The 17,283-nt window shown below is 40.2% G+C and overlaps 1 protein-coding gene across 1 annotated transcript in view; it reads right to left on the bottom strand.

The window, feature by feature from the left end:
* The window catches only part of Adgrg4 (adhesion G protein-coupled receptor G4), a 95,940-nt gene that overhangs the window by 51,613 nt on the left and 27,044 nt on the right, over positions 1–17,283 (bottom strand). Inside the window, exons 3-9 of the mRNA XM_038315882.1 lie at positions 16,610–16,704; positions 14,899–14,963; positions 12,959–12,998; positions 11,889–11,941; positions 10,244–10,407; positions 8,247–8,379; positions 6,378–6,496 (exon numbers count right to left, since the gene is read on the bottom strand). Of these exons, the coding sequence (XP_038171810.1) occupies positions 6,378–6,496; positions 8,247–8,379; positions 10,244–10,407; positions 11,889–11,941; positions 12,959–12,998; positions 14,899–14,963; positions 16,610–16,704 (669 nt within the window). The remainder of the gene's footprint in view (positions 1–6,377; positions 6,497–8,246; positions 8,380–10,243; positions 10,408–11,888; positions 11,942–12,958; positions 12,999–14,898; positions 14,964–16,609; positions 16,705–17,283) is intronic.

The raw sequence follows: 17,283 nt of genomic DNA, 5'->3' as shown, positions 1-17,283 counted from the left end.
TGTTGCAGCTTCTTAGTTAATTTTCTTGAACTCTCAAGCTAGTACAGTGCTTTTGTTCTTGTTATGGCTATGTGTTATAGTGCATTTCACTTGTATTTTAATAAATAAAGTTTGCCTGGGGATGGGAAAAGTAAAACAGCTACACTGGCCAGCCTTACAGAGCATCCAGCAATGACCTATGCCTTTAATCCCAGTAACCACAAGGACATGCACCTTTCATTCCAATAGCCACACTAGTTGCCACAGAAACCAGGTGGTGCATGCCTTTAATTCCAGTGGGGCACACCTTTAATCCCAGAACTAGAGAATATCATAAAATGGGAGGAGACAGCTCTCAGACACAGTCTCATTCTGAGATTTCTGGAGGCAAGATCGCCATTTCAGACTGAGGTCAAGGTAAGAGCTAGTGGCTGGCTGCTTTGCTTTTCAGATCTTCAGGTTGATTTTATTTATTAAAATACAATTGAAATACAACTACAATGTGTTGACTTTTTCTCCCACAAGAGAAAATTCTTATTTAGCGTGTCTAAAGCCAACGTGTCACTCAGAAGGAGGGAGGTCAGCCTGCAACAGGTCCTTTGTCCTTCTACCCACTCACTATAACCTGCAGCACTGCCTCCCACCCTGATCCATGATTTCTCATCTAGGACATCAGAGGTGGCTGACTTTTCTAACTCAGCCACATATTCTTTGCCAAAGAGCTCAAATATAAATCTTCCACGAGGAAGACAAGTCAAAACAGTCCTCTGCCTTCCGGTCAATCCTTTGGTCCTTTTGTAAGGTGCTTATGCCTAAACTGATGGCCATTCATTGAGGCAGAGACCCAATCTGGCAGTAAAGCCAGCCATATCTACAAAGCTATGCAGAAATTGAAATTCTATGAGGAAAAGAGATTTCCTATATTTTCAGGCCCTACTTCCTAGTTCAAAGAAGCTCCTTTCTCACTGTAATCTTACGTGGTAGAAGAAGAAAAACAAAGCTTCTCAGGCCTCTTTTGAAGGAACACAAATTCTATTCCTAAAGGACCAGCACTCATGACATTTCTTTTTTTTTTTTTTTTTTTTTTTGGTTTTTCGAGACAGGGTTTCCCTATAGTTTCTAGAGCCTGTCCTGGAACTAGCTCTTGTAGACCAGGCTGGCCTCGAACTCAGAGATCCGCCTGCCTCTGCCTCCCGAGTGCTGGGATTAAAGGCGTGCGCCACCACCGCCCGGCTTCCTGACATTTCAAATGCCCCAATCACTCTGGGATTAGGATGTCAACATAAACATTTGGCTGGGGTTGGAGTGGTAGCAGAAACATTCAGAGTATAGCATATATTTCACCAAAAGAGATATGTAGATGACAGATAAGCATATGAAAAGATAATCCATATGTCACTAGGGAGCTCCAAATTAAAGAAGCAATGAGATAATAACATACAGCTATTAGAATGGCCTAAATCAAAAACACTGACAGCCGCAAATGCTGCAGAGGATATAGGGAAAGAAAAAAATCTTTAGAAGCAAACCATATGTCCTCAAGTAGGAGAATAGATAAACTGTCCTACATCCAGGCAATGGAATACTAGTCACTACTAAAAAGAAATGAGTTTGCAGACCATAACAAGACAAAGGGGAGTGGAATTGTACACTGCTAAGAGCAAGACGTCAACTTAAAATGGGTACACAGTGCATGACTTCAACTACGCTACATTCTGGGAAAGACAACCATGGAGATAATAAAAAAGACCACTGAGTGCCAGAGACCAGATGGGGGAAAGGAATGCGTAATGCATAAATTTACTACAAGGAGGCCTTAGAGGAGTGTGAGTCTATGGATATATGTCATGCCCATTTATACTTATAGTTACCGGTATACACTGTCCTGGTTAGTTCCTGGTTAATTTTATACAAGCTAGTGTCATTTGGGATCAATTGAGAACATGCCTCCATCACACTTTCCTGCAAGTAAGTCTGTCAGGCATTTTCTTAGTTAGTGATAGGTGTGGGATGGCCCAGTTTACTGTGAGTACTGCCATCCATGGGCAAGTGGTACTGCGTGTATAAAAAAAAAAAAAAGACTGAGCAAGCCTGTAGGCATCATTTCCCCCACGGCCTTTGCTTCAGTTCCAGCCTCCAGGTTCCTGTATTCAATTCCTGCCCTGACTTCTCTCAGTGATGGAGCGTGCCTGAGAGTTATAGGCTGAAATAAACCCTTTCCTCTCCCAAGTTGCTTTCAGTTGTGGTGTTTTTATCACAGCTATAGAGACCCTCACTAAGATATGCATTGTGCCGTGTCAAGAGTGAACCCCAATATAGTGTCAACTGGGTCAAGGTAGAGTCATCCATTTTAACAAAGCCACCTGTCTGCTGAAAGTGGGGACTGTGCATGTGTGGCAAGCACACAGAGTAGCTCTAGATTTTCTTTGATGTTGCTGTTGCTGGGCATAGTGGTATATGACTGGAATCCCCACACTTAGGAGGCTGAGGCAAGATCATATTTTGGGGTACAAATTATACCTAGCATAGCTCTATCTCAAAAAACTAGCTATTGTTCTTAACCTGTTTCTCATCTAGACAAACAGATTTTCTGAAAAATTCAAATTCTCTTCCCTAGACTGAGCAGGACATCAAGAGAAAAGACATAAATTACTAAAATCCAGAGTAAACGTATACATGATGGGGAGAGAAGGCACTGGTACCAGCTGTAACTAAAAGATGGGCTTGTGTTCACAACAACAGGAGGAAATTGGAACCTTCAAATGGTGTCAGCAGGGATGCAAAATGGCTCAGCAGCTGTGGGAAACAGTTTTTGCAGTTCCTTCAAAGGCTAAGTATAGAGTTACCAGATGACTTCAGAATTGTACTCTTCAGTATGTCCTAAGAGAAGAAAATATGTCTACTAGCCATTTGTACTACAAATATTCACAATCTGTCTATAAAAAATACCCCAACATGCAACCAATCAAATGCGCATCCACTGATAACTTACTCACAAAATGTGATATAGGTCAATTTAATACAGTATTATTCAACTATTTAGAATGGGGTAATGGCCCATGCTGCAATATGAAGAAACTTCACCAACATTTTGAGATGCCTACAATAAGCAAAATTCACACAGGTAGAAAGTGGATCTATGGCTGCCAGGAACTGTGGGAAGAAGGAAACAGAGGCTATGCTAACATGTACAGCAATTTGGATAATGAAATGGTCCTTTGTTACAAATCCCCTATATAGAATTCACAATGCTCGTTGCACAACCGAGTTACTGAGGAAAACCTCACTGAATAAGATGACCCACTAGACTGTATTTGCTAAATGGGGGAACCTGTGCATACCACCACGAAAATGTTTTAACCTTACTTTGAGATATCAGATTTTGCTAATCAAATCACCCAAGGCCCTAAAGCTTGATAACTTTAACACACTATCACTGCATTCATGAAGGTGTTCTGAACCAGGCACTTCCACAACCTGTGGACTGGATTATAAATTGATACAACTGGTACAAAGAGCATTTTGATATTATATGATTGACTCAAGCAATAACATTTTCCAGAATTTATGCTTAACACTAATTTACACTGCCCAAATGGTTTATAAAATTGAATAATGTAATTGTAAAATATTGTGACATTCGTAATATCCATTGGAGCATTCTGTTTCTTTGAACTTGATAAATTCCTGAATTAGGAGTCGTGTGTGTGTGTGTGTGTGTGTGTTGTAGTATGGAGCGGCAGGGCTGCGTCCCGCCACTTGGCTGCCGGCTAGCTTTACACCCGAAATAATTACACGGAAACTGTATTCTTTTAAACACTGCCTGGCCCATTATTTTCAGCCTCTTACTCACATCTTGACTAACCCGTATCAAATAATCTGTGTAACACCACAAAGTGGTGTCTACCAGGAAAGATTCAGCATGTTTGTCCTGGTGGCTGGCTTCATGGCGACTGTCTCCCTGAGGAGAGGCACGGTGGTCTGGCCCAGAGAGGCGAGGCATGGCAATTTATCTCACTTAGGACAGGCGTGGCATCTGACTGAGCCATCTACCTCACTTCCTTCTTCCTGTTCTGTCTACTCCACCCACCTAAAGGCTGGCCAAATGGGCCAGGCAGTTTCTTTATTAGCCAATGAGAGTCCTCCATCAGTGTGTGTGTGTGTGTGTGTGTGTGTGTGTGTGTGTGTGTGTGTACTTGCTGTTTTATTTTGGTTTTGAATCAGATTCTCTCACTATGTGGCCAAGGCTGGCCTTGAGCCCAGGATCTTCCTGCCTCAGCCTCCCAAGTGCTAGGATTCTAGAAATGTGCTGAGCCAACATCCTGTTGCCTTTGCAGCACCATGCCTGCCTGAATGCTGACATGCTCCCTGCCATGATGATAATGGACTGAACTTCTGAACCTATGCTGCAACTACACAGAGAGGATGAAGAAGTGAGTGATCACCCACCCAGTGAGTCACACCACTCTCTAGGCAAAACCCCGGGCCCCTCCCCCACCTGCCTCGGCTTCTCTAGCCAGCCAGAAGGCAAGCTTCCTAAATAAACCCAAGAAAACAAAAACAAAAAAAAACCAATTAAACAGATGATGTATCCTGTGAACACCATTGGTTAATAAAGGACAGCTTTGGACCTATGCAGGGTATAGAGGTAGGTGAGGAAAACTAAGCTGAATGCTGGAAGAAAGGAGGCAGGGTAGAGAGAAGCCACATAGCCTTGCCAGAGACAGACGCCAGAAACTTGCTGGTAGGCCACAACCCCTTGGTGAGGTACAGATTAATGGAGATGGGTTAAATCAAGATGTAAAAGCTAGCCAATAAGAAGTTAGAGCTAATAGGACAAGCAGTGATTTAATTAATATAGTTTCTGTGTCATTATTTCAGTTCTGGGTGGCTGGAATGAACAAGCAATCTCCTTACAATATACCCAAAGGATGCTCAATCGTACTACAAGGACATTTGTTTAACTATCTTCATAGCAGCATTATTTGTAATAGCCAGAACCTAGAAACAACCTAGATGCCCCTCAGCCAAAGAATGGATAAAGAAAATGTGGTACATTTACACAATGGAGTACTACTCAGTGGTTAAAAAAATGATATCTTAAAATTTGCATGCAAATAAATGGAACTAAAAAAAATCCTAAGTGAGGTAACTCAGAACCAGAAAGATGAACATGGTATGTACTAACTCATAAGTGGACATTAGCTGTAAGCAAAGGATAACGAGCCTACAGTCCTCAACCCTGAAGAAGCTAAGTAACAAGGTAAACCCTAAGAGAAACATAAATAGATCCCTCTGGGAAGGGGAAGTAGACAAGACCTCCTGACAAAACTGGGAGCATGGGGCTGGGGGAAGAAGGGAGGGCAGAAGACAAGGAGGAGGGGAGATGGGGAGCAGGGAGGAGAACTTGAGGGAACAGGATAGTCGAGATGGGGGAAGGACAGTGATGAGAGCAAGAAAGAAGATAACTTGATTGAGGGAGCCATTATAGGGCAAGCAAGAACCTGGCACTAGAGAAATCCCAGTGATCCACAATGATAACCTCAGCTAAGACCCTAAGTGGAGAGGGTGCCCAATTTGGCCTTGCTCTGTAGGCAGATTGATGACTATCTTAAATGTCACCATAGAAACTTCATCCAGCAACTGATGGAAGCAGAGACAGAAACCCACATCGGAGCACTGGACTGAGCTCTCAAAGTCCAGTTGAAGAGTGGGAGGAGTGAGAATATGAGCAAAGAGGTCAAGACCATGATGGGTACACCCACTGAAACAGCTTAGCTGAGCTAATGAGAGCTCACCAACTCCAGCCAGACAGGGAAGGAACCAGTATAGGATCAAAGCGGGCACTCTAAATGTGACAGTTGTATGGCTGTGGCAGACTATGGGGCCACTGGCAGTGGCACCAGGATTTATCCCTGCTGCTTGTACTGGCTTTTTGGAATCCTAGATATAGTAGGGAGGGCCTTGGTCCTTCCTCAAAGCAATCCTCTCTGGGGTGTGGATGGGGTGGGGGGAAGTGGAGGAAATGGAAGGAGGGGAGGGAGTGGGAACTGGGATTGGTATGTAAAATGGGAAAAAAAGATAGTTTTTTTTTTAAAAAGAACAAAAGAAAAGAAATGTGCCACAAGGACACCCTCTTAAAAGTTTTTAAATATGGAAAAGAAAGGGAAAATAACACTAAAAATATAAATTGAAAATCTACAAAACAGAGAAGTCTGATAGTCCTAGTTCCTGCTCTAACGCCACCTTCACCAATAAGCACATGGCATCTAAAGTGGAACTTCTGTAAGGTAAATTCTCATAGAGTAAGTTCTGAATATACTGTCTCTTATTTCAGGTCAAGGAGGCAAACTAAGGGAGGCCCCATGATTTCTCTGGCATGCACAAAACTGTCTTACCATCGCTTATGGTAATATTAGCAAGGTCCACAATCTTATCAGGGAGTTCTTGAAGCAGTTTGCATTGCTTAAATCTTGGTTTTTCCCATTGACACTTGCCAGTTTGGGTGTTGATAGCACTGCAAAAAAAAAAAATGGAACCGAGGAACAAGAGGCATGAAGCAGATTTCTCAATGAAGGGATAGATAAGAGTAGTCTTAAAAGAAATGGTACTAGCTGGGTACAGTGGCTCATGTCTATAATGCCAACACTTGAGATCCAGACCAGGCTGGGATACAGGGTAAGACCTTGTCTCAAAATGAATAATAATTACTACTAACTAATTAATCAAGTAAATAAAAGCAAATGGGGGAGGACTTCTCCATGGCATGCCTTCTTGTGCCCATTCCCAGCTTTTGTGTTTAAACAACACAGATGGAAATCAGATGGGTCAGAGCAAGAGTCAGATCACCAAAAATCACTGAAGAGGCTTTGCCCCTCTAGATATGACTCTTTCTTATCTTTTTCCTCTCTTGCCTCTTTTAAGGAAAAAAATCCTGTTGGAATACAGTCTTGTCTCTACATAGTACATGTCTCCAAGTGATTAAGGAGCTATCAACCCTCACCCATGCCTCATCTAGTTCAGGCCAGTTCAAGTCAGCCAATACACTCACTCAGCATCCCCAGACTCTAGGAGGCATTAGATAAAAAGGGCAGGGTCTTGAACCTCATTAGGAGCTTGGAACTGCGAGATCTTACACTCTGACTTGTACAAAATATGAGAAAGGGTTGCATAAACAAAACTGAGTCTATCAAAACACTGCACAAGAAGAACTTATTTTCTTTCTTTCGTTTGTTCTTTCTTCCTTCCTTTGTATGTTTGTTGTGGTAGTGGTGAGTTTTGATTCGGGAAGGCTTTTTGTTGGGGGATTATTTGTTTTTGTTTTAAACAGGGTCTTACTCTGTAAACCAGGCTGTTCTAGAACTTTCTAAGGAGTGCTAGCTGATCTCAGACTCACAGCAATTCTGTCTCGGCTCTTGGAGTTACGTGACTACAAAATCATGCTGGCGGCATAGTGAACTGGTATTGGGGGTAGCAGCCTGGAGCATGGAGGCAGCTCTCATAGTAGGCAAGAGCTAGCAAAGGGCTTGTACCAAGGGGTGGACTGCAAAGGAGAGGCTCTCTGTGAGCTCCGGCTGTGGCTGCAAAAGCGGCTTGCTTTGTGGACTCATTAGAAGGAAGCATAAATGGGGATGATACAGGCAGAGATGTGGCTTTCTATCAGTGCTTTTAAGCCTCGGTTGAAACCTGCTGCCCCTCTGTTCTTGCCCATTTGAGTTATTTGGCATACGCCATTAACATCAAAGAGTAAGAAAAGACGGCTGATGATTTTAAAAGGGAAATGATAAACCGAACAATAGAAGAGTGATGGGGTAAATTATGATGGCCCATCAATGAGAGAGCAGCTGAAGCTGCCTTCGAAATGATCATTAAAAAGATAAATGCAAAGCATGGAAATGTTTGATAAACTATTGAATGAAAGGGTAAATTACATTATTGGTATGTAAACCATGGTAACCACTACAGGAAACTTAAAGGCATACAGAGAAGGGCCAGATTGAGGGCTGGGGGTGGGGCAGAAGCAACACAAATACTTGCCAGCCTGAAACTGGCTATGTTGAGGTGGTGGGATCGTGGGGGAGTTTTCTATTTTGTCCTCTTGAAATTTGTATTATGCGTGCGTGTTTGACTCTAAAAGATGAGAGAAGGGAAAAGAATTGGCAGTCGGGATGAAGGAGAGGGACTGAAAAAAGGACACAGAAACACCCCCCAAATGCAGCAGACCTTGGTGCACGTAAACTCGGATTTGGAACTTCACAGATACATACCAGATTCTTGTGGCATTCCCATTCTCATTTTTAATGCACCTTACTTGGGCTGTCTCCGTAGGGTCAGTTAATGGCCACTTATATGTCCCTTTGTATTTCGAAGGCGTTTCATCTGTTTCGCATTTTCCTGGCTCTACAAAGAAAAATGTATGCACCATTTTCAAGGGCAAAAGGCACTTAAAAGTATGATGAACATACATTATGACCCATCATTATTACCCTGCACGTGACCATCAGCATATACATGAGGACCATTTCAACCAGGATGTACAAACTAAGCTTCATGGAAACCAGTTTTAAGGTCAGCCTTTGTTTAAATGAGCCTTTCAGTGCAATCTCACGTTTAGTCCTTCTCATTAGACCCATTGATGGGGGTAGGGGTTGCTCTTTCCCATTTTCAAAAGTTCTTTGACAATTTCATACACGTATATATGCAATTTGGAAATTGATGTTTAAAGTGCTAGATATGCATTGGAGAAAAAAAATCAAAGCAGAAAAGTGGTACTAACTAACGTAACACATCTGGAGACCCCGTCTGCTGATTTTCTTTCAAAGGATGCACTATTGTTTTTGTTCTGCTATGTAAACATGGGAGACTGGGCGCAGACATCTCTTGCCTATGGTAGTCATCTCCTTCTTAATGATCTCAGGGCAGTTTGGTTTCACTAAAATCAGTATGCCTGCCATGACCAACACACCCAGGGCCATGATGTCGCTGCTAACAGTGCTGAAAGGTAAGACTAACTCTGCCATGGAAGGCAGCTGAGCCACACATTTACTTTCAGGCTTTGTCATGTAATACAGATGTGGTCTAGGCTGTCTATGTAAAAGTCCCCAGTCCTTACAGAGTGCCTACTGCATCCATTTCCTGACTCCAGAAATTTTCCCTTAGATGGTGACAGAGTGACCCAGACAGATCTGTCCAACCTTCTTTAAGAACAAGCAAAGAAACACCTCCTTCTCACTTCCAGGACATACTGATTAGTGCCATTTACACGGTGGGCTCTGACTGTGACCTCTACTCTTCTCTGCCTTCAACCCACTCTAAACTTGTGCAACCACAAGCCTCTGCTATTTAATTAGCATACTGTTAAGGACAGTCTGTTCTAATGCATCTGTGTTAGCTCAAAGTTTTTACAGCCATCTACTGGGGGAAAGGGACAAAGCTGGCAGCAATGGGAAGGAGGAGGTAGAGTGGCCCGGGGTAGCCTTTCTCTTTTACCACTGAAACTTTCCTAATTAGAGAAGAAAACGTCTATGCGGGAAATCTGGGACAGTGCTCAGATCATTTCCTAAGATGAATAGGTTGGCTGAATCAGTCAATAAATTAGCAATTATCTATAGGGCATGTATTGTGGGTAATGATGGAGCCTCCCTCCACCCCATGTTTCCAGGTTTTTTGTAGCAGAGAGGCGGTTCTCTCATACTGGTCATAGACGGGCCACTGCTGATAGTCACAGCTGACCAAAAGTCCCTTGGAAAGTCTCTGTTATTCATTTATAAGCTCTTAAATGTAAGAGAGTCATCAGGACGTGTGGGCATAAATTTATGTGGAAAGATGACTTCCCAACTGGGCATAGTGACTCATATCTATAAGCCTTAGGAGGCAGAGGCTATGATAGGAGGCTTTCGGTGAGTTAAAGACTTACTGACTTACTTGGGCTATATAGTGAGTTCCCAACCACCCCGGGCTACATAAGGAGACCTTGTCGATAGATAGATAGATAGATAGATAGATAGATAGATAGATAGATAGATAGATAGATAGATAGATACATACATACATACATACATACATACATACATACATAAATACATGCGTACATATATACATGCATGCATACATACATACATAGACAGACAGACAGACAGACAGACAGACATAGACAGATAAGCCTTTTCTTCCCTTTGAACTTAGCACCCTTACAGTATATTCATTACGAGTTTTATAATAAGAAAAGTGCATTCATACTGAAATACCCTGCCAAAAGAATTACCTAGCTTTTCCACTGCAACACGGTCAGACTTTACCAGCAGAGTCAATTGATCTTGTATGAAGTTCGCATGTGTGAGGTTCCCGTATATCTTCATTCGGATTCTGCTGATCAGTTCTGCTGGTTCCAAAGAGGAATTGGCTTTTATAATGACCCAACAGGCACAACTACAAACAAGGCAAAAACGAACCACGACAGTCAGGTCACGAGAGTGCAGTTTGACTGATGCTGCTAAAATTCTATAGAGCTGTCCTCATTGGTAGGCCATAAATATTAAATATTGTATAGCCACTAAATGATAGACGTTGAGAAATGATGAAAGACAGTACAAGGAAGTATTCTAATACATTTTCTTGCATCCATCCAAAAAGGACAACTTAAAACCTATTTTCAAAAGATTGGTGTACAACATTTGTGTTATGTTGAAATTGCCCAGCCAGGAGATTTCTCTAGGAGTTTGTAATAATTAATAGGGAAGACGGAGTACTCAGGAGTTATTATTTCAGAGAAAACCTTTTATCGTTCTGGCCCTTCAATTTATCCATCATTTCTGCAATAAGGCAAATAGGCACATGTCCAATTAGTCTATACAGAAGTGTTCTGCTGAAGGCTAACCCTATAAAAGACTAATAAAGATGGTAATGATAGCTAACATTTGAGGAGTTCTTGCTTCACATGTTTTGATTCATTTAATTTTCACAAAAACCTTCCAAGATAGTGATGTTATGATCCCCATTCTACAGATGAAAGAACTGAGGTTTAGGGAGATATCATTTCCTGCAAAATCTACACAAAAAGATAATAAAGAATAGAGCAGTCTTTGGCCTCAATCTCTATAGTAAGGTCTTTAAATATTTTAGGTTAATCTAATATTTTACTGGGGAGAATATTTCAGACTCAAAAACTTGCCTACATTTTTTTATTTCTATTTTTGCATATAGCTTTTGATGAACATATTCACTGAGCTTCCTAACAATTGTTGGAAATTGAATGCACTGGCCTTTATGTCAAGTTTCGCCATATGGCAAATCAAAAGAATTCCTATCCTTTCCCTGACCTAGAAGTGGCGGATTAGACTCCACTCACCCTATCACTTCTGATTGGAGCCCATCTCTTCTCTGAGTTCTTTATAAAGAGGACTCCACTGTTTGAACCTCTCCTCCCCACTTGCAGTTGACTCTCAATCCAGCACCTTGGACATATCAACAATCTCTTCATGAGCCTTCTTTCACTCTATGTCCTTCATGGTGTGTCTCAAAAGACAAACAATAGCCATTGTTCCGAGAGGGTCTGGCCCATGAGTGTGTACTATCTGGAGTGTTTTCCATGGGGTTCTCATTCTTTTCTCAGCATGTCATTGACCTTATTGACCATGATAAACATTTTATTTCCCCAACCCCAAATTACAGCTACATTGAACCCCATTTCCTCTTCCATACAAAGAGGTAGCTATACGCTATGACCAATGAAAAGAACTTAGCCCCATGAATGTGGAAACCTAACTGGAGCATCTGTGAAATAGCTACCAGGTACTTTACTCTCCTTCTGACAATGCTGACCAAAAAAAGGCTGCACATTGCACATCCAGAGTTAGAAGGAAGGCGAATCAGAACGGAATATACCGGCCATGAATAAACGTATCACTTGCCTGTATGGTACATGAAAAATTGCGGCCATTCCTTGCCCATTTTTCTGTTCCAACTGATGGGAAAGAAAGAGGATATAGTCACTGAAGTCTCTGAACAAATATCAAATTTAAATAGAGGGCTTATCATTAACAAGAAAATCAGAATTATTCTTTACATTCACACAACCAATACCTTCTTCAAATATCCCTTAAGCAGCACACTAATGTGTTTAACCTTCAAAGCAAGCCTGAAGAGTAGACCATACAAGGACCATCACCCCATTTTGTAGATGAAACAGCTGACTCTCGGGAATGGTAATCATTTACTCAGCATCCCAGGCTGGGTACTGACAGGGTGCTGATGACAAACAGAAAATGTTTTATCATTCTAAGCCAAGTTAGCACTTAACAGATACTACTTAGTTCTGCCCAGCTAATAAATAAGGAAATGGAGGCACAGAGAGGTTGATTCATTTGCCCCAGGTCCCACAGTCAGAATGTGAAGGAACTAGGAGCTTTGGTAGATTGCCACCTGAGAGCATTTACACATAGTATTTACAGAAATTTTAGTTATATTGTGTTAGCTGTGTGTTGCATTTTTAAAATTTTGACAGCTGTTTGTAGCAAGTATTTTAAAGGATGGCAGATGACTTAGAATGAACTATTGGATTTACTGTATTCTATATAGTCAAAATATTTATGTCATATTTAAGTGCCTTAAAAGCTGTGTGGTTTCTAACCACTTTGGAGTGTGCCACGGCACCGTTCTGAGGAACTGAAATAAGTACTGGAATTTGGGTCAAAAAAGATGAGAGCTCGTTTTCTACGCTGTACAAATACAGGAAGAGGGATTTAGATTTATTAGTCGAATTGTGGACTTACACACAATTGCATCTTGGAAGAGTGAGACTTTTCTGTGAGATGTTCACAATCAAGAAATTATGTTACCATTTATGATCCCTAAGTCTTTTTACACACTCTTCCCACAAAATCTTTTAATTGCTGCCGCATGGTCAGTTCAGAGTTATTTTCTTATGGCTAATCATTTTCAAAATGGATCACAAGTAGGTTAATTTAGAAATATTACTTACAATATGTCTGTACATGGCCACCTCTTCTTCAGAAGTCTTTCTGTATTGAAAGCATCACAAAATTATAGGAAAATGAAATGTAGTACCAAATACATGGATTGCAAGAAAAGGTTAACAACAGGTCTGAGGCAGCAGAATTCCAACTGTGTTGGGGCTCCAAAGGGGACCCTTGAAATGAGCTTGATTATTATTTGCACACTAAAGTGGTGGCAAGACTTTTACTCAGCAACAGTGCATTAAAAATATATATGCAATGGTGGGAATTACTCAAATATCTATGCAATCATTAAAATTAATAAGCTAAGCTGGGAGTGGTGGTGCAGGCATTTAATTACACTACCCCTGATAAAAGTAAGTGAATCTCTATGAGTCTGAGGCCAGCCTGAGTCTATATAGCAAGTTCTAGAACAGCCAGAGCTATACAATGAGACCCTGGCTCAAAAAAAAAGGAAGAAAGAAAAGAAAGAAGAAAATAAAAGAGAACAACCTAGCTTTTATATTATGACATAGAAGATGTGCATGATTTATTATGAAACAAGAAAAGAAAGTTCTTAAGCAGTATGCAGAGTTGGAACTCTTTTACTAAATACATTAAAAAGAGCTACAGGAATATATGATATCAGATGTCCACAAGTATTCTTTAAGAGGTGGGAAAATGTGGGTTTTATAGATTTTCAATATCCAAGTCATAGATTTCTATACATTATTTCTACATAGATTTTACAATGGTAACATCACTTTTACATTGAATAAAATCAACATGTGACTTTTAAAACAATATTGAAGACTCCAAATACCTCCTATTTGCTTTCATGTTTTGGGGGGGGGTTGAATTTGTGTGTCTAGTCAAAATTTTTATGTTGAAGCCTAATGAGGTGGTATTTGATTATGAGTTCTTTGGGAGGTAATTAGGTAATGAGGGTGGAGCCCCCAAGAACAGCATTTGTGAACTAGCAAACATTTTAAGTAAAGACAGATGTGCTTCCTGTCTGTGCTCCCTAGCATGTGAAGACTCACAGGCATACTGAAGTGTGAGGAAAACAGCATTTGTGGGTGAAACTGACCAGTCTGTGGTAAGTATTGCTATTAAAGTCTACACTAAGGCAATCGCCTATGATAACCTGCAGTTATAAATAAACCTTCATGAATCTATTTTGTTTGAACACATAAGAGAAACCAAAGAGCCAACATATTGAAAGTAGGCAGTCACACAGAGGGACAGCTACATGTGGCAATGTTCTGAGGTGGCACCTAGTGAGGGGTGTCTGAGTCTAGGATCAGAAGCTTCATGGATGGGTAGAAGCCTTTCTCATGTGTGCTGTGGGATAATGTTCTTGTATACTGTAAAGATTTGTCACTCGAATTTGTTTAATAAAATGCTGATTGGCCAGTAGCCTGGAAGGAAATATAGGTGGGGTGACCAAAATAGGAGAATTCTGGGAAGAGGAAAAGCAGTCAGTCATCAGCCAGTCACAGAGGAAGCAAGATGAGAATGCCTTTCTGAGAAAAGGTACCAAGCCACATGGCTAGACATAGACAAGAATTATGAGTTAATTTAAGTTATAAGGGCTAGTTAATAATAAGCCTGAGCTAATAGGCCAAGCAGTTTATAATTAATATAAGCCTCTGTGTGTTTCTTTGGGACTGAATGGCTACAGAACCAGGCAGGACAGAAACTTCCATCAACACATGTAAGTGTATTTTCAGTCTCCTGAAACTAGAATTGTTATACTGAGAATAGAATGTGGCAAAATGAGTCTCTGATTTCCCTGTTTTCCTCTCTGAATTGTTTTGTTTTATTTTATTTTGTTCTTCCATTGGTTTTACAACCTACAGTGAGACAAATGTGTTCTTCATTCCTAGATAACAACAAAGGAAACTCAAAGGCCCAGGTGGTCCCTCAATTTCACTTCAACTCACAAAAGATGCCATTTACATACCTGCTTATGATTTGAATAGTCAAGTTAGCAAGAGAAAATTCGCTGTTTTGAAGCATATAATTCAACTGTAAAATCAAAAAATCACAAAAAAGGAGAAGGTCATTGTTTGTGTGGCCATTCTTCCATTTTAAGTCAAGGAAGTCACTTGGGACAATGTGAGCTGCAGTAATCATTTCAGTGAACCCAACGTTCCCAAACTTGCTCCAGATTTCAGTTAACATTTGAACACACTGTTGGGAGCTAAGGGGCCCTCCAACCTAACCTCAAATTGGAAACCCTAATCAGCAATCGGATCATATTTCTTTATAAAGCCATTAGGGAGCGCAAATCCAATAAAAACTGTTATCCTTATAAGAAAACAAAGAGAAAGCAGAGGTGTATTGCACAAAAGAAACACCATTCGAAGGCACAGTAAAAAGGCCACACTGAGAAATCTCACCCAAATGCAACCCTCCCAGCACTGTTGTCTTAAGTTTCTCTACCCAATCCTGACTACTTACTGCCCAGAACTGGGAGATTACAAATGGCTGTTTTAAAGCCATTCAGTTGGTGTATCTCTGTGAGACAGCCTGAACACTCTGAAACACTCACTATTTTCAAGTACGTTAGAATTGGGTCATATACACTTGAACATAAGTGCTAATGGAGAACAGGAAAACCAGTATGATCATTCACTGTTGGGCCTAAGGTACACACTGGTGTTGTTACTTATCTGAAGACCATTTTATGATAACCTTTAATATGTAAAATGTTCATGATTTTTGATCCAATGATTAAAAACTTAAAAATTAATCCTATAAAAAGATTCAAAGATCTCTAAAATGATTGGAGGAACATTTTTTGGAACTGTTTAAAATAGAGAAAATATATGAGAAACCTAAATGCCTACCAACAGACATCTAGATTTGAAAGTGAAATGAAAACTTCTGTTACAGACATATAGTAAAAATCTTATGCTTCGGCTAAACTGTCTAAGCATAGCTATATCCACTACCACAAATATGCTCAGAGACACATAGTAAACCACTATTGGTTTTATCACTGGTAATATGTTTGCCTAGTCTGTACAAGGATTTGGGTTTGCTCCCCAGAAATGAGAAAAAAAATCCACAGGTAACCAGCAAGTGATCAAGGTAAAGAGTGGCATAATTAGTATACCAATTCTTTTTCTGTGACTGCATGGAAAAATCTTCCAGAATATATCTTAACTTATTAAGAGGAGCAGTAGAGGACAGGTGTTATCTATTTTAAGTGTTTTCATATGAACTTCAATTGCACAGTATGCATAAGTTTCATTATCAAAAAATGTAAGGACAAGTAAAATTTTCACTGTGTTATAGTCGAACAAAAAATAAAGTACAGAAAATAGAGCTACATAAACACTCTGCCACACACTTGGTCGTCAGTGCTCTATTTCCCCTAACTAGAAAAATTTGGCAGTGACTCAGAATTTGTGTCTGTGGAGGAAAATGTACAGATCCCAACAAATGAAAATAACATCTCATAAAAGCTTTCAACACTGCTGCTATGAAAGGGATTGCATATATCTTCAGAGTGTTGCCTGCAGAGTAAATACATATGCAGTGAAAACAATCTGAACTGATTATCTGTGAAATGGATTATCAGTAGAAAAGGGAGGCTACTTTCAATCTTCCTGGTCTTGGTCATATGCATTCAATAAGTACCATAAATATTTAAAAGAGCATTTTACCCAATCTTTTGTAAAGTCATGTATAGCAGTGGTAAGAAGGACTCTTGGCTCTTCATCAAACACAGAGAAGGTAATTTTGATATTGTAGAAGGAAACTGTAATAAAAATAAACAGATTGATTTTTGCTATTTACATCAAGAAATCTGATTTCTCAAAATTTGAGAAGTGCTCTCCACTGTATAACAAACAAAATGATTTATTTTCATTCCTAAATTTTGCTTAGTTTAACACCAAGAATTGGCATTTGAGGCTGCATAACTAAGAACAAAATATGCAAGGTACCACCATCCCATCTTTGCTTTGATGATGTCACCATTTCCATGGGTTTCTCTGCAGTTTCTATACAGACTTGATGCAAATTCCCTAAATCCATACTTTTATCAGCCAACTGATTTCAAGCTTATTCAACAGCCATGCTACATGCTGTATCTTAAGATTATTTGTTCTAAGAAAATAATTATTTTCTCCCCACTGCTTTCCTTCCTACTTCAGAGTTTTCTTTCTTTATGTTCCTCCTGATCTTGTCTTTTTATATCTTTATTTTAGAATCTTAAAAGTTATTGGCCCAAGCCAAGGAAATGGCTCAGCAAATAAAAGCACTTGCCACCTAGCTTTGATGATCTGATGACCTGAGTTTGATTCTCGGGACCCAGATGGTAGAAAGAGAGAACTGG

Source organism: Arvicola amphibius, chromosome X (genome assembly GCF_903992535.2).
Source record: "Arvicola amphibius chromosome X, mArvAmp1.2, whole genome shotgun sequence".
NCBI classification, from domain to species: Eukaryota; Metazoa; Chordata; class Mammalia; order Rodentia; family Cricetidae; genus Arvicola; species Arvicola amphibius.
Note: the sequence above shows the minus strand (reverse complement) of the source record. Positions and strands in the feature narration are given on the sequence as shown.